Source organism: Pleuronectes platessa, chromosome 13, assembly GCF_947347685.1.
Source record: "Pleuronectes platessa chromosome 13, fPlePla1.1, whole genome shotgun sequence".
Lineage (NCBI taxonomy): Eukaryota > Metazoa > Chordata > Actinopteri > Pleuronectiformes > Pleuronectidae > Pleuronectes > Pleuronectes platessa.
In genome coordinates this window covers 11,028,033-11,054,403 of record NC_070638.1, presented here as the reverse complement: position 1 = coordinate 11,054,403, position 26,371 = coordinate 11,028,033, and the positions used below count along the sequence as shown (strand labels likewise).

Here is a 26,371-nt window from a genome sequence, read left to right as displayed (position 1 = left end):
CTTTACAAGCAGCACTCCAGGGAGGGGGGGGGGGGGGGGGGGGGGCTGTTGTCATTAGCAAGCAGTAAGGCAGGAGAGAGGGACAGAGTACAGCAGGAGGTAAGTGGACCTGCATGCTTCGATCCAGATGATAATCAAAAAGCAGCCAAATATGAAATAATCAATTCATTTAACTTTTAACAATTATTGGCCAGTGGACTAAAACTGTCTATTAAAGTGTAATTCCTTAACATGATACCCTTGATCTATCAGGGCTGGAACAACTGCAACAACCACCAGTCGTAAACAACAACAAAAAATAATCAATGCGATTTGGTGCAGCGTTGTTGGTTGTTCAGCCGTTGGGGGCGAAAATGGAACCGTTTCACTTTCATCTACTCTTCTCCTTTCAATACAGGCCAGAATATTATTGAGCCAAACCCAGTCTTTTCTACACATTCTTAAAACATCATGATATGAAATCATATTAAATAAAGACGCTTTGTGCATGAAGTGCAATATATATCATAAGAACATAATCTATAATTTAAAACTTTATAAATAAAACTTTCCATTTGTCTTCTGTTCCAGCAGACAGCATACATTATATATTAGTAAACATGTTACCAAACAAGGTGATTATACCAAGATGACCCAGAACCCTGAACTCAGCTCAAAGAAAGAATATTAAGTACTTCAAGTAGCAACAAATATAAAGTGAAATGTGAAAAACAAACTTTGTGTTAGTTTGTACAGACTTATAAAGTATTGGGCTCGCTTGCTCAACAGGTTGGCTGGCCTGTGGCATCAAGAGTCCTAAATACTTTCTGTAGATCGATCTGAAAATAAACGGATTATAGAGGAAAATGAGAAAGACCAACTGGTTGGCTGACCAAGTCTTTGGTATAAGATTTACAAACATAAGATGTTCTACTCCAACATGAACAGATATGGATAATAATCCTCTTAATGCAAATAATACAATACAAATACCCAGTAATATGTAATGAAAATAATCTTTCTAGCTACAAAAAGCTACTTTGTTTTTAGATAGACCAACATCCGGTGTCATCTTGGTACAGTGCAACAAAATACAGACACAAAATCATAGCAACACCAAAGCTAATCATACTGTACTGGTTTCTGACACAACACCAGGCTCTCAAATATATATATAGTGCCTACAGTACATAAGCTAAGAGGGAATTCCTTTTAAATGCAACATTTACAGTCAATGATAATGAGACATATGCTGTACTGTCACTGTACCAACAAACTAGAAAGCATCATTGATAATATTCACTCTCCAAGACATGAAAAAAAGGTCTGTAGCATCTACTATAACTCAACCTGAAAGCCCACTCCCAGCCACATGTAACTTACTTCAGTGTTGATGTCAAAGACAGTGATGAGGAAGGGAGAGAATAAAAAGAGGTGAAGAAAGGGAGGCACTATCTGGTGGATGGGCAAAGCTCTTGCCCACTCAAAGCAACTGTCCTCAACAGATTACAGGTCCAGGATCATCTCAAACTTTTCATGTAGCTACTAGAGGAGACGCAAATAGTAAACGTATTCAACGCAACAACTCTGCCGGCCCATAGCGGCCTGAATAAGTGCTTACTAGATACAAATGTAACCACACACACACAATACAGATGTTCAATTTAGATATAATTGATTAGGTTAAAGAAATAGTTCAGAGTTGAGAAGAATACACTCATTTGCTTTATTGCGAGAGACTGAATAAGAAAATACTGGCAGGCAGATGTTGTTTTCCGTATTACTTCCAGTTTTGGTTAAGCTAAGCTAGGCTAACTGACTGCTGGTAGCTAACCTCACTTTTAGCATGCAGACCACAGAGCAGCATCTATCTTCTTATCTTTCTCAACAAGAAAGCAAATAGGAATATTTCTCAGAACTCCGAACTATTTACCATCCAGTTATTCTCATGAACTGTCTGCTGAGCTAATGTCACAACATTTGGAACAAGTAGAATAACAAAACAAAATACTTTGGTTAAAACAAGTGCGTGAATGATACAAGACATTAACTCAATAACGATAATAAAGTGCCATGAAACAAAACTGGTCAGTGATCCTGTCACAAACAAAATAACAGTGCAGAGAACCTATGATAGCAACAATAAATAATATTCCGCTGTAGCTATATACATAAATATATAAATATATGAACAAGGGGGTTATGTTGAATGCAGACGAACATATCGAGAACAAGGCGAGGACATGAGTTATCTCTCCTGGGTTATTTTCTGCCTCAATCTGGCCAACAAACTCAGTTGAACTAGTTTAAAAAATTAAAAAATTAAAAACAACAACACAGATACAGCTTACCCTTTTGTCTCAACAAATCCCTCCTCATGCTACTTCAGTGTTTTAATGACTAGTCCGTTTTTGCCGTGAAACCAATACTCTATGTCATAGAGCACCACGCCGTTGCAAACTGAGGTAATGTGCAGTATTTGAATGATGGATGTGGAGCTAAATACACGTCTACACAGAGTCACATCCAGTTTGGTGTTGTTTTTTTTTAAAGTATTGTTGTTTTTCCCCCTCACCTGATGGCGTTAAGTAGAAATACATGAATGGTTGGTTTTTACAACTCAGAGCACATAGTAACTTTCTACAGGAACCGGGAATGGCCTCACAGGAGACTGATTTCTACATGTATATGAAAACTAATCAGAACATGTCCAAAAGCCCAGCAGGGGTAGGATAACTAACATGTTTGGGTGATTAGTGTTTCTTATCAATATTTCTAATGGTCAGGAGGGAGCACACCATGCAGGGGTCTGAGGTGCCAACTGCAAAAAGAGAGAAGAGGCGTTTTGCTGGGATTTGAGATGACGTCACATAGAGAGCAATGTAAATGGTTTTATTTATAAGTGTGTTTATATGGTCAATGTTCATCGGAGCAGGATGGAGAGCGGAGCTTTTAGATTGTATTTTTTTTTTGTGTGTGTAGGTTTCCATCAGGCTGGTTCACCTCTCACATCCTCTGTGCAGACGGGACCGACTGGACCGACTTTCTCCGGGAGAGCTTTGATCTGAGGGCGGGAGATCAACAACAGATTGCAAAGAGGACAGTCAGATAAAGGTAAATAGCAAGCTGTGTAAAAAAAAAACTCATTTTATAAGACCTGTTATTAGTTTTTTGCATCCGTCGCCTGTTAGCAACTTCATCAACATAGACACTCATTCAATTTTCGGTGATATTTTTCAGCTGTATTCACATATGAACTCAAATGGACATTTTCGGGACATTTTACTAGGGGAATGGAAGGAAAAGTCCTGGAAAATGTCAGCCCCTCTGGAAAATGTCAGGAAAATGTCCGTCGCTCTGTGTATATCTGAAAACAGCTACACTGTATCTGTTTCTCTTTAGGAAACCAGCTGACACTAGACCTGTGAAAGCATGAAACACTCATTTTAAACATGTTTAACCAACGGCAAACAGCCCATTTGTGTTGCTATTCTGTTGGATTTTTCCTCGACGGTTTCTCCTCCACCCACCTGATGGTGCCAGCTAACAGGGGGTTGAAAGCATACAGCCAGTCATGCATCTCTTTGTCATTGGTGGCCTGCAGCAGTATCCCACGATGCTCGGTGCACACAGCAAACGTGTTGGGAGTCTAGAGAGATTAAAACGCAGGGGTTACTGAAGTTTGTTCAGGTTAGCAGAGATAAATGTCTATTTTCCTAAAGATAAATCTGTATTAGGATTGAATTCAAGCTGGGTCATACCCGCAGTAAGGTTTGTTTGTCTTCGCTGTATTCCACCTTTGCAGACGAGAGGTTGATGACAGCTCTCTCAACACTGTCCCTCTCGCTGCGGTACAGGTAGACGTACGGCCGGCGCACCACCACGTAGCGCTTCACCCAGCCACTGGTGTGGGGCTCCAGGAAGTGCAGGTAGCCCTTCTTTGACACGATGGGGCTGCATGGGATGAAATAAATAAGAACTTAAACACAAACTGAATAAACACTGATCACAACTGCTCTTCATCAGGTTTATTCACCGAGTGAAATTTGTTTAGTATGACGTGTGAAGTCTGACCTGACGCGGATCTCCTGTATGTCAGGAACAAAGCTGTATCCTCGGAGAGCTTTCTTTCTGTCCACCGGGCTGTACGGGTCCAGATCTGGAGTGGATGCCCCTGATCCTGGTTCAGTATGTCTTCAAAAAACAAATTTATGTTTTGACAACAAGTAATACAAGATTATTTGCGCAAGATGGTGACATATGAATCGGGATATTTTAGCTTAATTTCTGAATAGTGGGAGGAAGTGGCGACATGTCCATCTTAATGTACAACTCTATGGCTGTGAACCATGGCATGTCTTGGGAAACATTACATTTACCAACACACTGAATTAAAATGATACTGAGAGTAAGGACATGTAGTAACATACCTAATGTCATAGTGTCCCTCGACCAGTGACGGGCAGGTAGAAGATGGAGTGAGCGTGCTCAGTCCAGATGACGACTCCCTCATTAGTGACGCAGACATCTCAGAGAGCTAAAACACACGCATACACGTCACACACAAACGCAAACACACACAACATGGATGGAGAAAGCACACACACAGACGCACACAAGACAAGAGGGACAAATACAGACATGGACGAAACATTTCAGGAAACAATAAAGCACAAACAACACAGACATGCATTCAGAAAACAACTCAATCAGACAAATTGTCATTTTCTGGCAACGTATTGTAGAACCATCTCTGTAGCACTGTAACACAAATCCTCATTATGTCTAAGAGCCCCTTATTGATTAACATGTTAAAGACATGCAGGAGTAGGATCAGGTTAGTGGGAGCCTCGCAGTCTCAGAGGAGGAGGGACAGTGACAAATGAGATCGGGGGGAAAAGGAGATGAAACTAAACCATTCTCAGGGATGAACAAAAGATGCATGGGCTTCAGAGGAAAGAGGTAAGCAGGAGACCTTGGTCAATATTTAATATATCAAGGTTTAAAATTTGAAGAAATTCTCGAAAGGCAGATTTTATTTATCATGTTCAAGAGGCCATAAACGTGTCATGTGGGGCAACCGTCACCTTGATCAGTTAATCATTGAGTCGAAGTGAATTCTGAGAAAATGGCTTTACAAAGCAAAAAGGGCTTTTTGAGGCCACTGTGACCTTGACCTTTGACCTACAAATTCAAATCAGGTCATCTTTGAGTCCAAGAAAATGTTTGTGGCAAATATGAGGAAGTCCCCTACGGGCTGTTTTGAAATATTTAGTTACAATACAGAAAAACATGTATTGTAAGGTAACAGTGACATTGACCTCCAAATTCTAATCTCTTCATGTGTGAGTCTAAGTAAATGTTTGTGCCAAATTTCATAGAATTCTTGGGGGTTTTCCTAGGACAACGGGTCCACAAGGCAAATAATGTGCAGCGTGAGGTTACAGCGAACTTGTCCTCGGTCCATTTGCAAGCCTAACTGAACATCTGTTACAAAGTTGAAGAATTTCGCTAAAAACGTTCTTGAGTGATGTGTTATCAAAAAAGGCAAGGACAGACGGACAACTGAAAAAAATAATGCCTCGGGCCACTAGATGTCACCGATGCTGAGACAGAAAAACATCTCTTGTATGATTATCATATCTGACATATCTCATTCACCTGGATCCCCGATAATATTACTGAATAATATTTGATGCATTACTACTGCGCGGTTATAAAGACCGAAATCTTAAAAAGAACGGAGGGAAATGAAATTAGATGGGGAAAGGAAAATTAAGAGATACAAATCCATGCTGAACAAATGATTGAATGATTAAATGCAGTGGCAGTGAGTGGGTGAAGTGCGGGGCTCTAATATTTAGCGAAGGCAACAGAGTAAAGGTTGAGGTTCAGAGGGATTATTATGGGGCCGGGTTACGGGGCCTAGGCTGGGGCTCACCTTGCTCTCACTGGCACTGCTGCTCACCTGGCTGTACTCCCTGTTGAAGGTGTGCATCAGCAGACGCAAACACTGAGGGGAAGAAAAGAATGACAACGGATTTTTTTATTTTTAGATGATGTTGAACCTAGTCATGAAACCACATGATAAAGCTAACATGAGCAAGCAGTCACCTTGGCAGCCAGCTCCCTCTGCCTCAGGTTGGGGCTCTCGAGGGCGGGGCTGCTGCTGGGACTGAGGCTGAGGACGGGACTCTTTGCGAAGTCGCTGATGTCGCTGCTCTTGTACAGCGCGTCCTGCCCAGCCTGCAGAGTCGCCTCCAGCTTCTCCCTCAGCAGCAGGTAGTGCCTGGTCTTCTCCACCTATAACCACAAGCAATGCATCGTTTTGTGTTTGCTTCTTTACAAAATTGTTCTGCGTGTGACAGTTTTCTTGAGAAGGATGCAATGAAGTTAGTTTCTGTAAAAATGTAATTTGTGTCGTTTTTTTTCATAGTTATAAGTTAATATCTATTACACCCTGTATAAATAAATCAGTTGGAATTTTTAAAGGGCAGCAAATAATAATAATAATAATATAACCCACAAATCTTTTCATCAATGTCAAGCGAAAAACACTGTATCTCAATGACCCAAAGATTCTGTGTAAGAGGAGTCAGTTAGTCAAATAGGATTACCAGGGAAGGTTGTTTTCAGATTTTGCTGATCTATATTCGTTCTTACTTTTCTGTCTGCAGACTCTCTTACCTCCTGCAGTAAGCTGAGTTTCTCCAGCTCCCACTGGTGATCGAGGATGAGGCTGTCGCTCCGGGGCCTCCAGCCAGCCAGGTTCTCCTCTCCTCGCACGTACGCCACCGAGGTGTCCAGCACACGCCTGCGACGACGCTGCATGCCTGGTGAAGAGAAGGAAAAGAGTCTCACTTTAAGTACGACAAAACACAATCGGTCATGTTTTGAAATTTCCTTCTTTTTTTTTTTAAGATGATTTTCTTGTTTCCTTTAGTTCCGTCTCACCTGGACTTCCATTGTCAGCCACATGGCACAGAGTGACTTCATAGACTCCTGTGACACGGTTACTGGGATGGAGAGAGCAAAACATTTTAACAGGAAATAAAAAAAGATGAAATAAATATATATACACAGATAGTAGTCTACGTTGCACTGTATTGATTCAGATTGCACGAACCTCTCTGAGGGCCGGAGGCAGCCGGTGCTGAAGAGGTTCCTGATGGAGCGAGAGGCCGGCAGCTTTGCGTCACGCGAGTAAAACACCATGCAGAAATCTTTGGTGATCACTGTCGGCTGAGTGCAGTTCTCCATCTAGTCAATATACACAGAAATCAGATTCCATTCACAAGACGGCAAAAGTGTCTGATTGCTGACTCCTCTTGGTTTGAATCAAAACTTATTTGAGACAAGACATAATCAACGTATTGAAATCAATGTAAATCAGTGGTATGGGCTGAAATAGTAGGCAAATAAATAAACAACAAAGAAAACGGGCAAATATAGACACACTTAAGAAAAAGCAATTTCCCAACCTCCAGATAAGCAGACAGGGTGATGTAGATCTTCTCCCCATAGGGAGTGACTCTGTTCAGGAGAAGAGAGTTGTGCATGGAACTGTCCCAAGCTGCCTCAAATCGGTAGAACGTCCTGAAAGAGAGAGAAAAACTAAATGTCGCCACTGATGTACGTGGTTTTTTTAAAGCAGGAAGATTCAAGCTAAGAAGAAAAAAAATAAGCATGTGAGCAAAGGGATTATCTTGTTATCATTAAATTGAAAAGATCAAAATGATTGTCGTTATACCTATGATCAACTCCCAAGGAGACGCTGCCGTTAAAAAAGAATGAGAAGAAAAAGGCGGAGTTAGAAACTTTCATTTGAAGCTGCTGAAAGTTCAAACTCTAAAAAAACTATGTTGATCCAAGCAAAGTTAACTATGTTTTAATGCAAAACATAAAAATGTGTTGAGTATGAAAAGCCCTGAAGCAGTGTTCAAAATGATACTTATGAACTGATGGTTGGATGGACGGATGGAAGGATGGATGGACAGATAGCATACTTGTCATCATGTTTTGGCCAGAAGTATCCGGAGGACAGGATGTTGAGGGAAAGGATGTTCGGGTCGATGATGGTCTCATCAGCCTCTGGTGTGTTTCGAATGCGACCTACATCAAGTTAGGGTTATGGTTAGGGCTAGGGACATTACTTCAGAGACAAGACATTATTTATAAAAATGATGGCGCTTAATTTGTCTCCATTACTCACCAATGACCAGCTCTTTCACCTCTTTCCACTCGACATCATTTCCTGTCTCATGAGCGATGGTGACGGTGATCCTCCTCTGAATGCCCTGTGCAGTCCAGAGAGGACAGGAAGCAAACCCAACTCAATTAGCTGAAGTGATTGGACCCCAGGCTACTCAAAGTACAATTGGCTGCTGACAATTGTTCACCCTGAAGTCTAATAATTGTTTAAGGAAAGGTTGTCCGACCTGATGTAGGAGGAACTGGCCGTGACAGGGCATCCCAGCTCGGTGGTCTACAACAGCAGGTATGTAGCTGGAGAAAAGGAAGAATCAGAGACATGTTAATATACTTAAGTATTCTTATCAACTACTATCCTATGAGATACTTAAACTACTGACACAGATTACACTTATTTTCACCTTAATGTTTTTTACTTTTTCGTTGATTTCTTAATTCATGGATCTTTGTGAAAAAATCGGACGTGTTTCATGGACTGATCTTATTAGTTTGTGCAGATCTATCGGATTTATGTTAGTGTGGTGGTTTGAGCACAGGAGTTTCAACCTTCATCAAATCCCATATATGTTAACTGCGTTAACCTATTATTAATTTTAGTTCACATTTGAAATCTTTCAAAATATTTACTTATAACCAAATGGGTGCAGCGAAGAAAAACAACTTTTAACAGGTTGTCGCCCTCTCACTCTCTCTATCTGTCTTCATCCCTCTCTCTCTCTAAATGAAAAATGACCCCCCCCCCCCAAAGATTGTTGTCTGCTTTCAGGGCTTCACTGCAGTGACTAAAAACTACATTCAGTATCCTTGTGTATCTATTATTATCATTGGTGGAAAACAGATACAAAGATAAGACTCACTCTCCGTTGGCCTCCAGCTCACAGATCTCAAAGAAGGCCATGAGATCGTACTTGGCGTGACACGGTCCCGCAGTGGAGCGAGTCAAAGTGCTGAGCTTGGTGGCCGGAACTGACGAGGGAACAGAGAACAGATTAATGTGTGACAGAGCAGAGCAGTGTAAACCACACTGAACTGACACCGCCAATAGTTCGAGGGGAAGAAATGTCAACATCCCCGAGCAGCTTGTGTTTTTAAACCTGTTATGGATTAATTGAATAGATTATGATTGATTTAACTATCACAGATTACTGTAGGAAAGAGAGGATCACAAAATTCAACTAATGTGTAAAAATACTAGTTATACAAGGTGGTGGTGAAATAAATGACACATCACAGATACATAATGATGTTTGACAAACTAACCTGGTTTGGATAAGGGCATCACCCTGGGGAACTGCCTCCTGGAGGGTCTCAGCGGACTAAGGGGACAAGACAAGGACACAGAAACGTGAGGGAACTTGAGGGTCCCATCTACAAGTGATCGACTCACACACACTAGGCATCAGCCGTCAGAAATAACCGTTCAGATTTCTCCCTGACCTGATCAGGTCTTTGCAGAGCGGAGGGAAGGGCTGTTTCTGGTAGTGACCGAACACCTCGAAGACGATGGGCTGAGTCTTAATGTATTCCACAAAGGATTTAGTCACCTCCACTGTGATCTGACAAGAGGAGAGAAGGAATGAAAGACAATACAGCAGCTTTATAGTAAATACAAGATGAGTCCAACATATTGCAGTTGTTGTAACCACTAATTTTGGTAACTATTTGGTAATAGTTGAAGTAGTGCTCACATTTTGGACATGGTAGAAGCCCAGCGGAGGTCCTCTGCCGGTGTTCTTCAACGGTTCGGTGGAGAAAGCTTCGTCATGACGGTGGATGAAACTGAAACGAGAGAAGACTTTATATGAAACTCTGACAAGGAGTTTGTTTGGCATTTAATTGTTGACATGAATACATAAGACCTTCTTCACAGATTACCGTATTGATCACGTGTTGGGAAATAAAAACAACTGTGAAAGCTTAATGGGACCACAGTGTTATTCTCTTCGGTCAGGACTGGCTGAATGAAGGGTTGCCGTTCACTCACTTGAACTGGCAGAAGATGTCGGCATACTCGGCTGAGATGCTGGAGGCCTGTAAGACGGTGACTCTGAAGGTGAAGGTGCTGCCGACCTTCAGGTGGGACAGGGCAATCTCTGGGGAGAGGTCCAGGGGGAGATCCAGATCCAGACTTAAACTCTTCTCTGGGCTCCCGGGACGCTCCACAGAAGCTACATGACACAGAGACGGGTACAGTGACACTCGGAAGCTGCAGTTTCTTTTATCAACATAAATTTAGGCTTTTTTTCCCTTATTATTCTGACTAGATACTTTTGTTTGAGATGTTTATATCCTGTGAGCACTGTAAAGGGCAAACTGTCATCAGCACAGTATTTCTCGTCTGCTCAAATCCTGAACAATGAAAAATCCCAGTTCGATACACAGACAGAAGTAACAGTCGGTGCACAGATCCACTCTCACCTGCACACGTGTTGTTGTTGACTTCATCTGCAGAGAATCCGATCTCAGAGCTTTGTCCTTCTCCCTCCACGAATCTCAGCTCCTCCTGGGAGGTGCTGGAGTGCGACAGATTGCCAGGACACGACTCAGTCTGGAACTAATACCAAGACAAACAAACAAAAAAATATTATTTGACCAAATCTGGTTTGACACTGCTTGTCCTTTTGGGCTCATAGGATACCTAAAAAAAAAACAATGGGAATGACCCGTTAGTACCTTCTCAAAATGTTTGTCTTCGAAGGAGATCTTGGCGGTGCCGGACTGCCTCACACCAGAGCCGTAATCAGGGGCCTCCTCATCGGCTGAAGAAAGACAAAGCAGAGGACACAGTGTTGTAGCAGAGATGAAGTCATTTCGAATAGAAAGCGCCTCAAATAAAGAAGCTATAATGATTTCAAATAAACACCCAGCCTGGATGTTTGTACCTGATATTGCCTGCACAGCCACTCGGAGGAAGCCTTTCACTTCTCCTTTCTCGCTGACGATGGCCACGCGGTGTACCAGGGGCACCGGGTACAGCAGGTTACTCAGGTACACAAAAGCCCTGAGGAGAAGAAGCGAGGGAGGGGGATGAGATTTCATGTTTACCAAGACGTTAAGTGTGCGTTAAATGAGATTAATGCTGCCTCCCTTCAGTTCTGACCTGCCGACAAGACGGAACCAGGGGAAGCGGTCGTAGAAGGGGTCGCCTCCGGTCAGGCTGTGGTCGCAGTCCTCCACAGCACTGCTGGGGAGCTCTGCGGCACGGTCGTACATTTCTCTCATCAGGTCCAGCCTCAGCCTGCAGAGAGGGAATTGAACAAAAAATACATGAGCAAACCAGAACACGTCAACAGGTGGAGCTAAAAATAAGCAGCTGATATGAATGAATGTCTCTCCGCTTATATTAGATAACGTATGATGGATCAATAGAACCTTGAGCGTGTGATAAGCTTTAAGTGTTTACCTGAGTTTCTCCAGTGTCCAGTAATGCGTGGCTCCGTTCTTCTGATCCTGGACCTCCACGGCTACGATGGTCTGAGGGAAAGGTCGTCTTTCCCTCTCCCTGGCCACGCAGGGGGGCAGCAGGTCGGGAGGTAGCGGAGAGTAGAGAGTGTCCGTCAACAGGACGAACTGGAACTGAACCTGTGGACCACACAAAAACATCAAAGATGAGTGGCAGCTTGTCTATATCCAACTGTGTTTCATCAACATCCATGATAAAGTAAAATGTTAAAAGAAAGTGATAAAACCATCGCCTGTGTCACAAGGCTGAGTTATGTTTTACTAATGTCACACCTTCTTCTTCAGTTCCACACTGATCGCATTGGCCTCCTTGAGGAAGATGGCGTTGCCCCACAGCAGATCCCTGAGAGAGGTGAACTGGTAGAAACGCCACTTCCTGAACGCCCACAGAGCCAGCTCCGTCTCACACTGCGTCCACGGCACTGGGGAGGCAAGTGAGTTGATATGAGAATCAGATGTGACCAAACAAAAGCCTGAGTTGTTTGTGTTGAATTTTACAGTTGAAAGTGACAGTATCACCTTCCTCTTCAGGCTCCTCCTCCTCCTCAGGTGACTCCAGGCACCGAGAGTCCACCTGTCTCTGAAGAGCCTCCAGTTTACTCTCATAGTCCTGAGAGAGAACACATGATGCAGATCAGGAAGATGGTGAACATATATTTAACTATTACATCTATTTCAAGGCTGCAAAGACACAAATTCATCTTTGATGTTTTCAAAATCAGCTTTTTCTTACCAGTCTTTGCTGTTCCAGTAGGTTACTGGCCTCCTCCCTTTCTTTACGGTACTGATCCTCAAGTTCCTGAAGCCTGGAAGCAAAGATATATAATCACATGTAAGTAAAGAATAGTGTAACTTTATTAAAAACATTCATTGTTCTCCACACTCACCTCTGCTCCATCTCCTGCTTCATGTCGATGCCTTGTTTCTCCAGCAGCTCTCTCTGAGCGAAGGCCCAGTCGACCGGCTCCACCGGCGTCTCAGCGCACGGCGTCCTCTCTCGCTCCAGACGAGCCTGCTCCGGGTCGGTGAAGCGAAACACGTGGCTCTTCCCCATGATGATGCGATTCCCTAAAAAGTTCAAATCAAAATAAGTCTAAATGGTCTAATTTAAGATGATGTCACTCAGTAATTACAAAGCTGGCCTTGCTGCTTTGGCATTAGAACATTAAAGCACTCTTAGAAATTAAAAAGCTCTTGCAACAAACAAATCAAAGTGACTGAAAAGTTGTTCAGATTTCCAAACTCTATCTTTGTCCTCGGACTTTTCTATATTTACTGTTCTCTGTACAATTACTTTGTTTTCCACCTCATTTCAAAAATAGACACTTACCAGAACGCAGAACGATGGGGGAGGTCACTCTCTTCCCGTTGACATACGTCTCTGTCCCCTCGCATGGCTCAAGGATGACACATCCTAGAAAAAGGTTATATCTCAGGTTATATCTCAACTACATGCAACATAACAGCTGTTGGGTTTCATTCTTATCATGTGCAAACTGGAAGATTGGAATTTGACACATTGAGGCAAAGTTGTTTACCTTCTCCCTGAGGGCCCGTGGTGCTGCTGAAGGTGCAGTGTTCGTCTCTGATGAAATGGCCACTGAGAACGATGTCTTGACGAGTCTTGGCATCTTCTCGGCCGACCCTGCGAGAAGATACGCCGATAAAATTTAGTCAAATCTCCTAAAACAGCCCCATGTCTGGATCACAGAGTGTATTTAATAATAATAATAATAATAATAATACATTTTATTTATAAGGCGCCTTTCAAGATACTCAAGGTCGCCGTACAACAGTCAACAATACAGTTAATTGATGGATTTAAAGATGGATGACGCATCTCTGCTTCCTCTCGGTCCAGAAATAATTAAAAAAGACCACAGTTGCAAATGCCTCCATCTGGCACACTTGGAGCCAGAGTCTGCACAATAGGGATTGGAGGATGGAGGCGGGGTAACAAGGTCTCGTTTACTCATATGCCCGACCAATCAGGAGCCAGTCTCAGCTGTCAGTTTTGATGTTTCACTTTTACTTTTTATATCATTAAATAACTAATCAAAGCCAAACCTACCAGACGAATGAACACATAGACATCAGTGTGATATCTACAATGGCAGAACATTTTGAAAATGGGGTTAATAACCTATACTGCATCACCAGGCAGCGATAGAGATGCTTTGGCTTATATTTTGGGTAGCAGTCATGTCGTCCTTCTTTATTTACAGTCCATGGTTTGGATTAAATCTCAAAACTGAAAATATAAAAAAACTTACTTGGTGATGCCGTCCTTGATGTAATACAGCAGACATTCGGACATCAGCGGGTCCTCGTTCAGGTTCACCAGATGAGGGGTCTGAAGGTGGAAGACATGATCCTCATTTGATTGTGTTTTGTGTGAGATCAGAGAAATGTTCAAAAAAATAGCAAACTATCATAACTAATGGTGATGAGCACCTCACCTTTTTCGGGGAGAAGACACCCACAGTGCCTCCGTCCTCTCTCATGGCAACACCCATCTCAGCCAGCAGGGCCTCTCTACAGGGAGCATCATAACATACGATTTTAGGGATATTGGTTAAATGTTTTTGCAATGAACAGCAACTGTCGTGTTGTACAGCTGAAGCCTATAGATTTCAAAGCTAACCTCAACATGCTAACATGCTCACAATGACATGAAAGTATTCACTTACTTAATTTTTCATGTTAGCATTAAATGCTCATCTGAAAAAATCTTTCATAGTGCTAGAGAATGTTTACTTTACATTCACCCTGAAGGGAACATTAATGCCTTTCAACTTAAATTAAGACGCTAATTAAACATCTGATGATTTTTTTTTATACTGTTTTCTGCAGGTTAAATGTCTTATGAGATTAAATGTAAGTCTATATTTTCATTACTATGGCTCTGTTTTAAGAAGTGTTGCTGTTACTAAATATGAACAGCAGGGGGCAGCCCTCTCAACTAAATGTCAAACTCCATCTGTTTGCTTTTATCAGGTTGCTCTCTCAGTGTCTTTCAGACATTTCCTTCTGTGGAGCATTGCTACCCATCAAGTAGTTCAAGTACATTACTACAGACTGCAAATATGGCATAAAGTGTTGTTCAAGCAGCACAGCAATGGTCAAGCTATACTAGTTAGTCACTTTATTTGAGTTAAGGTGGAGCAGACCCACATGCGGGTGGGTGACGGGACTCTTCCGGCTGCAATGGTCATGAGCAGGATGTATGAATGAGAGCTGACATAAAATAAAGCTCTAAAACACTGCATGAATAATTTGGACTGACCTCTCCATGCGGATGGCCTCAGTACGACGCAGCTTCTCCTCCCACGTCTCATTGAGCTCAGCAATGATTTTCTCAGTTTCCTGGTGGTGAAATCAAGACAAATAAATCGTTTCTGGATTTTTGTCCTCCGAACTCAATTGATAAACATTCCCATTTCCCAGCTCTACAACCTGAACAACCTCACTATCCTCTCTCCTACCTTGAGCCTCTCAATGGTCTCTTCACTGGCCGGGCTGAAGATGCGGTCGTGGAGATTGGCGATGGACCCGGCGCGACTGGACAGCGCCGACAGCGAGGGAGAGGGGCTCATTCCTGTCATGGTGTGGGTCACTGTGGAGAGATCACCCCTTTGATTGACAGCCTGGCGATTATTCACAAGGTTCTTGTAATCGCACAGGTCTGCCAGAGAGAGAGGCGTTGTGTGGAGGAAAGCAAGGACGGAAAGACAGAAGGAGGGAAGGTAGAAGCAGACGCCGGGTAATTAAGGAGAGACGTCGGGGATAGAGAGGAACCAAATGAATAGAAGAAAAAAATAAGGGGGAACGACAGGGAGGAGCACAAAAGAAAAGAAGAGAAAGCTCAAATAATTGATCAAAGAAGCAGCGGTCATTTTGCTCACCAAAGCCATCGCAGAGAGAAAAGAACAACGGCAATCAACCAAAATGCAAAATAGACAGAAAATTAGAGATCAGATGCGTTTTTCTATTCTCTGACCCTCGAATACATTGAAACAGATTCAACAAGCTTGCAGGCAAGAGAATGTTATGAGAAAGAAATGAAAGAATACGTGTCATTAAGATGCATAAAGACCGAAAACAGCCAAGGTTTTCTTTTTCTTTTAACGTAATGCGTGTCCTGATGCCTGAGGTAGCAGAGCTCCTGACAGCCCAGGCCTCAAAGCTCCTGACTCATAGCTTCAATTAGCTTCACACACAGAGAACCAGGATGCAACATTTGCTCCTCAGTCATCTAAAATGGCGTCCTCCAAGTCAGACTTGTCTTCCATGATTTCTGTTAATTGTTTAAGAAAATGCATCAAACCATCAGATCCATGCCAACTCTGCTTTCTATTTTTTTTTATAAACAAAGAGTCCTGATGGGATCACAATGCAACATTACTTTTAATAATAAAATTAAAGCTTCCCATGTTAAAAGGAGAGCAAGGGAACATGTGTTACCATGGAAATGAGAACTAATGGAGAGAAAAAGGAGGCCATTTTGCAGAATTATTGAGAAAAAATATTTATGGATTAAAACAACAAGGTTTAACCTCATAGATTATTTTTGTGGAAAAGTCCTCTAAATAATAACTTTAGCAAATCTCGTCTGACTTCACCCTTGATCTCAAGGGGCTGTGTGAGTCAGGTTTCTGGTGTGGTGGAGGAGGAAGGCCGGCTTGGGATTTTAATTTTCTATCAGTTGCAAAGCGCAGGCTCGCTGAACGAGTTATACACACATTTCAAACCATCGATGACAGGGCCGTCACAGCGATACGCTGATAGGACAGAGGAGAGAAGAGACTGTGCGTGAGAGCTGTCTTAATTGTGTATGTATATGTGTTTGTGTGTGTGTGTGTGTGTGTTTTTTTACGCACACTCACTCTCTATGATGTCTCCCAGGCCCTGTGCATACAGCAGGTCCTTGAGGCGAGCCACCTCCTCCTTCAGCTCACGCACCAGACGGTTGCTGGGGTCCTCGTTGATGACGGCGTTGCAGCGGATCTGTTTGGCACGGTCAGCATACCTGGAGGAAGAGAGGTCACCGAGGTCAAGAAACCATTAAGCTATTAATTGTGAAGCCTCAGGCTGACAAATGACAATATGGGATATCAAATGAGAAGGATTCTGCTGCAGCTTCGGGAAAAAAACTGCAGCGATTACAGTGCATACATTTGATAGGACGCTATACAATCCAAGGGTCCATTCATGATGCAACACAGTTGAGCTACATAATATTAAGTCTATTTTCCTCACAAAAATGCAAATATAAGCAGGGACTTTGGAAGTTAGTGAGGGTTGGGGGTGTTTTGATAATATCATTTTAAATGCAGCACAACATTTGTGATTTTTGTTTTCATTTGAATGACCCGTTTAACCACATTTTACACAACCGACATCAGACTTGTCTTTCTAGCCACCACACTTACCCTAACCCACTGTCTTATTATTCTGCTGCTCTCAAAATGTTTCTCAGGAAAATGAAAGTAATATTTTTTATTGTCTTATTTAGCTAAACATGTATGCCTTGCAGTTACAGCTCCTTGCCAGTGGAGGCGCTGCACTCCTACTTCAAGCCTCCTTGAATATAAGCAGAATAGATCTCGAAAATCCTTTGCTCTACATTTTTAATCTGTGGTGACGTTATCTTTCAAATTCACTTAGTTAAAACTACTGAACTAATTAGATTAGAGAAGGTGCTGTATTGAGCTCTTTCTCACCGGAGGGTACTGAGGGTTTCATCATAGTTAATATCAGCAGGGCTCAGGGCAGCCACCATAGCAGTACGAGAGTTTCCTCCTAAAAGACAGAGAATAAGACAATGCTGTGATCAACACAAGAAGATGTTATTGTTAAAGCAATTATTTATTTTTATTATTATTATCTTTATTATTAGCATTATTATTATTCATTGCAATAGTTGTAATAGAAGTAGTAGTAGTAGTAGTAGTAGTAATCATATACAGTGTTATATTTTGCATACCTAAGTTCTCCCTCAGTAGCCAGGTCAGAACTGAATCTCTGTAAGGAATAAAACTCTCCACCTTCTTCTTCTTCTTGTTCTGCACACAAAAATAAACATGTATATTTTCTATTTACCCTTAAAAAGATACAAAGAAGATACTCTACATCCTATTTGCCTTTTCCAAGTTGTGATAGTTGCTGTTGCTTACCTTGTTGGGTGGGGCGGAGGCCTGAGAGTTGAGAGCGAAATGTGTGTTATTCCAATAATGATAATATAAATAAAAAGGTTCAGTATTTTAGCATCTTTGATGACACATGTAAAAACATACCAGTTCAGCCAGACCAGAAATAACTTTCCCCAGTGTGGTTAAAGACTTGTTGATGTTTGCTCCTTCCTGCAAATACAAAATCAATAAATCAGTTATTTAGCCTTTAGGAAAAATAGATTTACTTGAATTTCCCTGTGGTTGTATGCCTTGGCTAACCAGTGCAACTTCAGTCGCACCCAGGTGTTGCTGACATGTTGCGCATTAATAATCTGAGGTCACCGTGACCTTTTCACCTTTCAACACTGACGTCTAAACAGTTAATCATTGCGTCCAAATGTCAACTTGTCTGGAGTTGAAGAAGAGCCCTCAAGGCAGATTTGAGATATCGTGTTCAAGAGGCCCAAAACTTGTGTTGTGAAGCCACTCTGACCTTGACCTTCGACCGTCCAAATCTAACCAGTTCATCTTTGAGTCTAACGTTTGCACATAATTTGAAGAGATTCCCTCAGGGCCTCTCCGGCCACTGGCTGCAACAACAACAACAACCCCCCTCTCACCTTCAGTCTGGTTCCTTTAGCTCCGGTTGAGTCGGCTCTCTCGCTGCCAGCCAAGTCCACCAGACTGATCTTGCTGACCTGTGTGATGGTGGAAGATAATTTAAATTTAAAACACAACGACAGCAGTGAGCACATTTTACCTAAAACTACAATAGGGGAACAGGCAGTAAAAGTTTATGTGCGTTATTTATCAATACATCAACTCATCAATCAGTTAACAACAATGCTGGCGAGACAGGTCATAAAAGGCCGTAAAATATTTCTGCCTCACAGCATCTCTGCTGGAGCTGTGACGGCTTATTGATTTTTTTTTAATACGACAATTAGATAGTATGAACAGGAAGACATAACTGTGAGCTGAGCTCGGTGTCAGAACCTTTTCTAATGTGTTTTCTGTCTCCATTTCGTGTTTCTTCTGTGTGAAGATGATGTTGAACACAGCGTGGGAGCGACTGCTGGTCTCGTTCATGTTGGTAGCAGCCACAGTCCTGAAAAACAGAAGAATAAATAGTATTACTGACCTTCGGTTGTATGACTCCACCAACCAGTGCTGTTTCCATTGTTTTTCACCAGAACTCATATGAGGTTACCTTGACCTTTGACCACTGAAATCCCGGTAAAAATCGGAACAACTTCCCTCGAGACAGATATGAGATATCATTTTCAAGAGACCAAAAACATGTTAATGAGGCCACTGAAACCTTGACCTTTGACCACCAAATCTAATCAATTAATCTGAGAATCTAGGTCAACTTTTCTTTTAAATTTGAAATGCATTCTCTCAGGGCGTTTTTTGGATATCGTGTTCACAAATATCTCCGGCCAATGGCTGTCGCCGGCACGGACACCTAAAAATAGTCGATCTTGATCTTGTCTATCGATTATTTTTGCTGCTGGGATCCATCAGTGGTTCCATCCACTGATTAATGAATTCATCCCGACCACATCACTCATCTTTCATCTTTGCCATCCACTACTACATCTACCGATCAACTGGTTAATCCCTAGTTGACATTCGGGCTGTCACCTGGCTTTGTTTCCAGAGTCCATCAGGTCCTGGATGTCGTTGTAGGAGGTGACGGCCAGCTTGGATAAGTCTTCGACGTAAGGTCCCATCAGCGGGTGCTCTCTGACACGCAGGTTTTTGTTTTTGGGGTTCAGCAGGTCACGTACACGCTCACAGTAAATCTCCATGTAACTCACCTGGAGACGGCAAACAGGGAGTCATGTCATTAAACGATTTTACGAGTTTAATGGTTATCTCTATGACTCGGTCAGTTGGTCAGACAGCAGTTCAGTTCAAAGTGCTTCACAATTGACTGACGAGCATAAACTCGAACAACTAAAAGCAGTCAAACACAATAAAATAGATTTTAAAAGGTGTAACAAAAGAAAATGGAAGGAACCTTAATATTCAGAGTTTTTAAATGTTTAAATGCTTATTACTGAGACAATGACTCACCTCCACAGAGTAAGACATGCTGTTTTCATTATTGATGTCATTGATCTTGGTGAACAGGTCCTCACACAGCTAAAAAAACAAAGCAGGAATTAAACCGGAAAACACATGAATCAAAAGACAATTATCAGAAAATATCAGTTGCATTTAAATACATTTGTGATAAATAAATTCAGAATCTATTTCTCTGTGAAGAATTTTCAGATTTTCAATCAGAACTGTACGCTGCACTACCAGAGGTATGATCCCTTGTTGGTCTTGTTGGTCCTGTCGTCCCATCATGGTGTAGCTTTTGCCAGATCCCGTCTGGCCGTATGCAAATATGCAGACGTTGTAGCCTTCGAAGGCGTGAAGCAGCATCTCCTCTCCGATGTCCCTGTACACCTGCATCTGAGACGCATAGTTGATGTCCTCGGGCTACGGACATGAAGGGCGAGGAGTGGAAAGAAAGTCAAAAACAAATAGATGAGACTAACAGATATCCGTTGTTTTTTAAAGCATGATATGACATTAAAAACAAGCCTAGTATTTTTTCATGAAGTTATCTGAAAAATCAAATCAATATTTTCGCCTCAGTGAGAGTCATTCGATTTCTTATCTGACCAGTAAAAGTGACGATATCATGAAAACTCACCGTAGTGTGTGACCAGTAAGAGTAATCAAAGTTGAAGCTCTTGTTCTCTTTTGGTTGTTTGGGGTTCAGGATCGCTGAAATGAAGCAAAACAGATCAGTCACCCTGTCACCCTGCATGTTATTCAATTTCACCATTTTCACTGTCAATTCTCCAGAATGAAGAAGGGGGCAATATTTAAATTCTTGCTACTTATAAACCTACATCTTTTATTGCAACACAACCTCCTCACACACACATACAATATTTTGGTCTGGGGGCAAATCCAGAGGCCGGTCCAGAGGGTGATTGGCCCCTGAAGTGCCCCTGTCTTGTCAGTAGTAGAATTTGCTAACAGTGAACAAGGAATGACTTGCATGGGGCCCTTACTGAATCAGGAATCCAAAACATATATATGAACATTATTCATGACAGAATAAACATTAAGTCCTTATATGGTGAGTGAATAGATGACAACTGTTCAGGGGAGGGACTGGAGATGCTGGACAGACCAATGACTCGGATGCAACTGCATTTATCAGACTTCACCCCGTGTCAGTAAAAGAGGTTTTGAATCCACTGTCATCTTGTTAAAAGAGGGGAGGAGTCCTGGGTTTGTGGAACATGAAACAAGCAATGAGCAGTAGCAGATGCTCTGTTTGCTGCAAACTGAATCCACTCTAATGCCCCCAGTAGACACGTTTAACATTACAGCAGAACTGTTTCGCAAAAACGTGCACTCAGCCAGAATCAACAGCGAGGCTATAAAGCAGGCAAAAATAAAAGAGCAGTGAGAGCTGTGAGCACATTCACAGCCAGTGAAGTTAATGAGCTTAAATAATCAAAGTTTAAATCTTTGGCTGTAGTGAGGTCATTAAAAACACTGACCAGCACAACTGGCACAAACACACACTAGCCTGCATCAGCTGACCCTGGCAGGGCTCAACCAGAACAATGGGGTCTATTTGGCCCCTGTGGCTCGTATGATGAGAGCGCAGAGCTGTGGCGTCTCTGCATCCGACACACTGACGGGCTTCAGACCTGACTGAAGCTTTTGTTTCCCCTCCCTGGCTGCCAAGATGCTGCTTGCGTGTCTCCCTGCCCACTCTCATGTTTCTGCCGGTCAAAATTGCAGACGAGACGAATATCTGAGGTGAAAGTCGGCTCAGTGTAGGTCACAGGACTATAATCATGACGGGATGTTCAAGCAGCGAGTGCACAAAAAGGTGAACGTCACAACAGCTCCCCCCAAAAAATGAAGCAAATTCATCTGGCTGGCAGCAGTATACCTCATCAACACTGCCTACTCCGTGTTAGCAGATGGAACATGGACTAAACAACCAAAGTTCAACAATTTAAGCCTTTTGATTAGTGTCAATGAGGCACTTAGTGGACATTTCATGGACTGTCGCAGTTGCCCCATAAGATTACATTGTAGCCACTGCTGCAGGGTCAGGACTGCTGGCAGACTCTATTGGAACAATTCCAAAGGGTTTTGTAAGTACCATATATTTACACAAACACATTTATAAACATTCCAAAAAATGTATTGCAGAAAGTTACTGTCTCAAGGATTGCAGTGCATTTCTTTCTCTCCGGATAATGTTGAAATAATGTTTTACAGCCACATCATCAGGTTACAGCTCAACACTTCTTCCGTCAACTGCCAATACACAACAAACAAAAAAATCCTTTGAATTGATACTCACTTGTGGTGTTTCCTGTCATCTGAATGATGCATTTACTGTCCTTCCCCATCTCTCTGGAGTTGAAGGGTCGAACCCTCACCGCCACCTTCACCGACGCCCCCGCCATCATGCAGGTAGGTGTGCGGGCGAGCGGTACAGCTGGAGATCTGTGTGGCCACACAGACACACACCTGGCACCTGCAGGGATGGATGTCAAGAAGTAAATTTACTGGATGTATTATCAACAGAAGTGGACATATATTGGATAGAGACATTAGCTGTCAAGCACAATATGGTTTTGTTATAATATGGTTGTGATATAGAATTCACTTGCACGTTTCAAGGCTTGTTATTGTCATTAATAATGCGGCCGGAGCCATGTAGGCCTTAACAAACACCTAGAACAACGTGATCCTCCAGTTTCGGGGCCTTGTATCAGTGAGTCTGGCCTGAGGCAGATTCACGCTCGGACTAAAAGGCTGGGCCATCATTTGTCAGGAAGATCAGCAGCGTCCCTGATATTCTACAGTAAGATGGCTGCTTCCTCTCGGAGCATCATCCCCTCACCTCACAGGCCCTGCGCTGGCAGCATGTCTCCCCGCTGCTTCACAGATAACAACACAATTGTCTGGAGGTGTCTGTGGCGTATGTGTCTGCATCGTAACAACAACCATTACTCTTACTGGAGAGCTGTCTATCCTGGAAACCATTTAAAGTTGTCTCTGACCATGACCCGAATATTCAGTTCGTTAGTTTTTTTTAAAGGCCATTTTCTTTGGGGGTGCGCACATCAGTCATCCAACCTCCACCCATGAATAACAACATCCCTCCTAAATATCTCAACGAAAATACATGATCGACAGGGCGATCACAGGATCTGAGACATTCCTTCTATAAAGACAGGGAATATATAGAACTCGTGTAAATATTGTCTCCTCCATCTTGCCTCGCCTGCCGCACCTCAAACACAGGCCGCGTAAACAGAAACGGCACAGACGCCTGCTCATCCACCACTGCGTCAGAAAGGAGGTCAGCGGACATTAATACGCTTTAAATGACATGTTCGCATCATTTTGAGAGCAGATGTTCAGTCGTGTGGGCATTTTAAAGAGGACATAGACATTACAGATCCTCACTGAGTCCTCATCGTCGCCTATGATGCGCACCAGAAATCGCACCATCACATAAACACGCACGCATCTGCTGCCCCTCGCCTAGTAACACCCTTTGGGCCCGATGCTGTGCCGGGAAAAACACCTCGCTTGATCCGTGTCTTACCTCAGCAACTCGGACTCGAGCTCAGAGGGTGAATCCTCCGCCCATTCAAACCAGCGCCAGGATCCGAATCTCCTCAGCAGCCGGTGTTTCTGTCTCTGCTCGTCTGAGCCGGAGCGTCTCTACAGCATCCCTCCTGTGAGCGCGTCCATACATGGAGAGGATCCGCCGGGGAAAGAGCCTCAGCTTCAGCAGCAGCTGAGTGTTGAACACAGCGGTGCGTCAGTCACAGCCCGAGTGGGAGACTGGCAGGCGGGGAGGGAGGGAGGGAGGGGCGGATGGCTGCGGGATGCTCTGTGCGTGAAGTCGGCCGGAGTGTGGGGAAAATGGCGGTGCTGCTGTGGCAGGGCAAGGTGGGAGGCGGTGGTGACATCAGCATCAGCATCATCAGCATCACCGGCCTCATCCGCAGCAGGCAGCCATGATGGCAGAGCCATGCAGCCCAGAGGAGGAGAGGAGAGAGATCCGGGGGGGGGGGGGGGGGGGGGGGGGGCATTGAGGCTAAACATGGCAATTAAAATCCTTTACTTAAGTAAAAGTAATGCCACCATGAAAATACTTGATTTCAAGTAAAAGTCCTGCATTCAAAACCTTAGTTTTTTAGAACTCAGTTAGTACCTTAGTACTAACCTTAAAAAGTATGTAGGCTAAGTATTGTCAACAAGATGTACTTATATCCAAAGTCAAATTACTCATAGTTTATCACTACTGGAGACGCCGGGTTAATGATATATATCCCCTTTCCAAGTTCTACACAAGGATGTGGATCTTATTTGCCCTTATTTTAGTTTTGTTTTGATAAGAGCTATCACACATCCATGTCTGCATCATTGACTGGTTATAAAGAAATGAAGCCCAAATTATTCTGGATCCATCTTGCTTCGATAACATCAGTCAGAGCCAGAGTTTGCTCAGTAAAGCAATCATTGGTTAGAGAGGCAATATGAAGGTTCCGCCGATACACAAGGTCGACCTATCCCGAGCCAGTCTCAGGTGTCAATCATGCCATTTCACCCAGTTTTTACATAATCAAATAACTAATTAAAACCTAAATTAACGCTTAAACATTTATCAGTGTGACCTGAGCTATACATTGAATGGTAAACAATCACAGAGAAAAATATATCTGATGTGTACTTTGACTGTTTAAGTTCAATCCATGTCCTATCCGCTAACATGGGGGAGAGGGGGTTTCATGATCTACAGTGCAGCCCGCCACCACGGGGGATCAATATGATGTGTGGCTTTTATTTTATAGGAGCTGTCATGACGTCCATCTTTATATACAGTCTGTAAAGTTTCTACACTGCATAGCGACATCATGTGTAAGGGTCACTACTGGGTGAAAAGATAAATAGTTAGTATGAGGACCTTCAGATATCACTGAATATTTACAACAACAATAGTGGCAGATATTGTGATGGCGCCCCCTGTGGAGAAACCTGTGTGTGCTTCTCTCACCTTCTGTCTGTCCCTGTCCTGGCTCCTCCTCCCTCTCTGTTTTGGTGGATTTTGAGTTTTCAGTCCAGTGCAAAGGCCAGTGAGGACGTCACACTGACTCCCATTTATTTACAAGTGGTGTAATTATTGACCAAGCCAGACTCAGAGAGACAGGCTGTTCCACGAGGAGAGAGAGGCCCTCTCTGCTGATCCTGCTGTGACACAACAGCTAAAAGAAAAGGCAACAACATCAGATATACAATTTTTATTAAAATACTGATAAAGGTTAAATAATAAATCAGATTTTTAACTTTCGAAGGAAGAAAAGGGCATCTCTTACCTGGTCAAGTATTCTTTAAAGAAAAAGAAAAATCCCCATTTCATCCAGATATATCTTTGTGAGTGGAAACGTTCCACCTGACCAGTTTTGATTTCAGTGGTTTCTTCTTCATACTCAATCACTTATTTTTATAAAAAACAAATGCAACGTTAAAATGTTACATAACCTTTGACCATATATAACGATATAGTGAAATATCACTGTTCAACTTTAATCATGGAACATTTAATGAACCAAAATAATTGGTGGAGAAGAAGTCCTTCCTTAACCTGAAATGGATTCTTCAAATAACAAGCTGCCATGATCCCGGCCTCCCTCCCTCCGTCGGCTTGGACAGAGCTTACAGACATTTGGCACTACAATTAAAAAAGCAATACAACGTTAGCGGAGCAGCACAAAGGCCCATGTGAATCACCCACAACAAAATGAGGACATGTAACATATGGTCTGAGTTCAAGGTGTTTGTCCGACCACACCAAGGGGCCATGTCAACACTGTAGTGTCCTTGTTCAAGATGAATCCTCACACAGTGGGAATTGCTTGAGGGAAACACAGAGGAGAGAAGGCAGAGGAACAAGCCACCTGTGCAATTGAGAAAAATGTGTTGCATCTTTTTCTCTTAAGATGCACAACACTCCACCCAATGTAATATCCAATCTGAATTCAGTCTAATGCCTGGTGGGAGTCTGCGTCGTGTCTATAGATACAAACTGTATTTCTAGGGAAATTAAGCTTCAAAGGAGAAACATTAGATTAAAAAAACACTCACTATGATTATATAATGAAGTGTGTGTGTGTTTGTGTGTGTGTGAGTGTGAGTGTGAGTGTGTGTGTTGGTTTGTATTTGCCTGGCCATCCTTCCTCCTTGGAGAGAGCAGATTGGCTCGGCTGGGAGGAGGCTCCTCTTTACAAACCCGACGCTGAAGTGAGTGGAGGGGCAGACAAAATCAACAAACCAACTGCAAACTAACCTGAACCGGATCCAAGCTGCAAAGTGCAGGTCCTCACTTTCAGAGTTAAAGAGTCAGCGACTGTGGATATGGAACAGAAATGAGTTATGAAAACCAGTCCTGCTGTTAACTGGCATAACAACAACACACTGCTGACAAATAA

The 26,371-nt window shown here is 42.8% G+C and overlaps 1 protein-coding gene across 4 annotated transcripts; it reads right to left on the bottom strand.

The window, feature by feature from the left end:
• Positions 1-44: 44 nt before the first annotated feature.
• On the bottom strand, positions 45-26,219 carry kif1ab (kinesin family member 1Ab). 4 transcript variants are annotated; one of them, XM_053437339.1, is made up of 51 exons: positions 25,259-26,219; positions 24,940-25,147; positions 23,482-23,676; positions 22,225-22,401; positions 20,539-20,612; positions 20,139-20,321; positions 19,908-19,976; positions 19,473-19,648; positions 18,822-18,933; positions 18,446-18,523; positions 17,949-18,014; positions 17,829-17,849; positions 17,639-17,717; positions 17,376-17,454; positions 16,539-16,681; positions 16,395-16,433; positions 15,138-15,268; positions 14,939-15,018; positions 14,112-14,187; positions 13,926-14,005; positions 13,191-13,297; positions 12,983-13,066; positions 12,540-12,720; positions 12,386-12,458; positions 12,172-12,262; positions 11,926-12,074; positions 11,594-11,772; positions 11,291-11,428; positions 11,073-11,191; positions 10,864-10,949; positions 10,609-10,744; positions 10,175-10,358; positions 9,879-9,969; positions 9,628-9,746; positions 9,451-9,506; positions 9,048-9,156; positions 8,418-8,484; positions 8,192-8,276; positions 7,986-8,091; positions 7,730-7,753; positions 7,461-7,575; positions 7,106-7,239; positions 6,934-6,995; positions 6,667-6,812; positions 6,094-6,282; positions 5,921-5,992; positions 4,410-4,516; positions 4,054-4,173; positions 3,741-3,933; positions 3,510-3,628; positions 45-3,043 (listed from the first exon to the last, which is right to left on the bottom strand). In XM_053437339.1, the coding sequence occupies exons 4-51, from the start codon at positions 22,331-22,333 to the stop codon at positions 2,986-2,988; spliced, it is 5,094 nt and encodes a 1,697-aa protein (XP_053293314.1). In that variant the 5' UTR covers positions 22,334-22,401; positions 23,482-23,676; positions 24,940-25,147; positions 25,259-26,219; the 3' UTR covers positions 45-2,985. The 4 variants fall into 4 exon arrangements, with proteins under 4 accessions (XP_053293314.1, XP_053293317.1, XP_053293315.1 ...); XM_053437342.1 differs by lacking the exon at positions 16,395-16,433 and having other exon boundaries at positions 16,533-16,681; XM_053437340.1 differs by lacking the exon at positions 16,395-16,433.
• Between the last annotated feature and the right edge of the window lie 152 nt (positions 26,220-26,371).

What these genes read in the sequence shown, in the direction of transcription:
- kif1ab (XM_053437339.1), bottom strand. Translation starts at nt 22,333, where the DNA reads ATGATGGCGGGGGCGTCGGTGAAGGTGGCGGTGAGGGTTCGACCCTTC. An exon ending in GATGACAGGAAACACCACAA is followed by an intron (nt 20,613 to 22,224) that starts GTGAGTATCAAT and finishes GCTTCATTTCAG; the next exon opens with CGATCCTGAACCCCAAACAA. An exon ending in TACTGGAACAGCAAAGACTG is followed by an intron (nt 12,263 to 12,385) that starts GTAAGAAAAAGC and finishes GTTCTCTCTCAG; the next exon opens with GACTATGAGAGTAAACTGGA.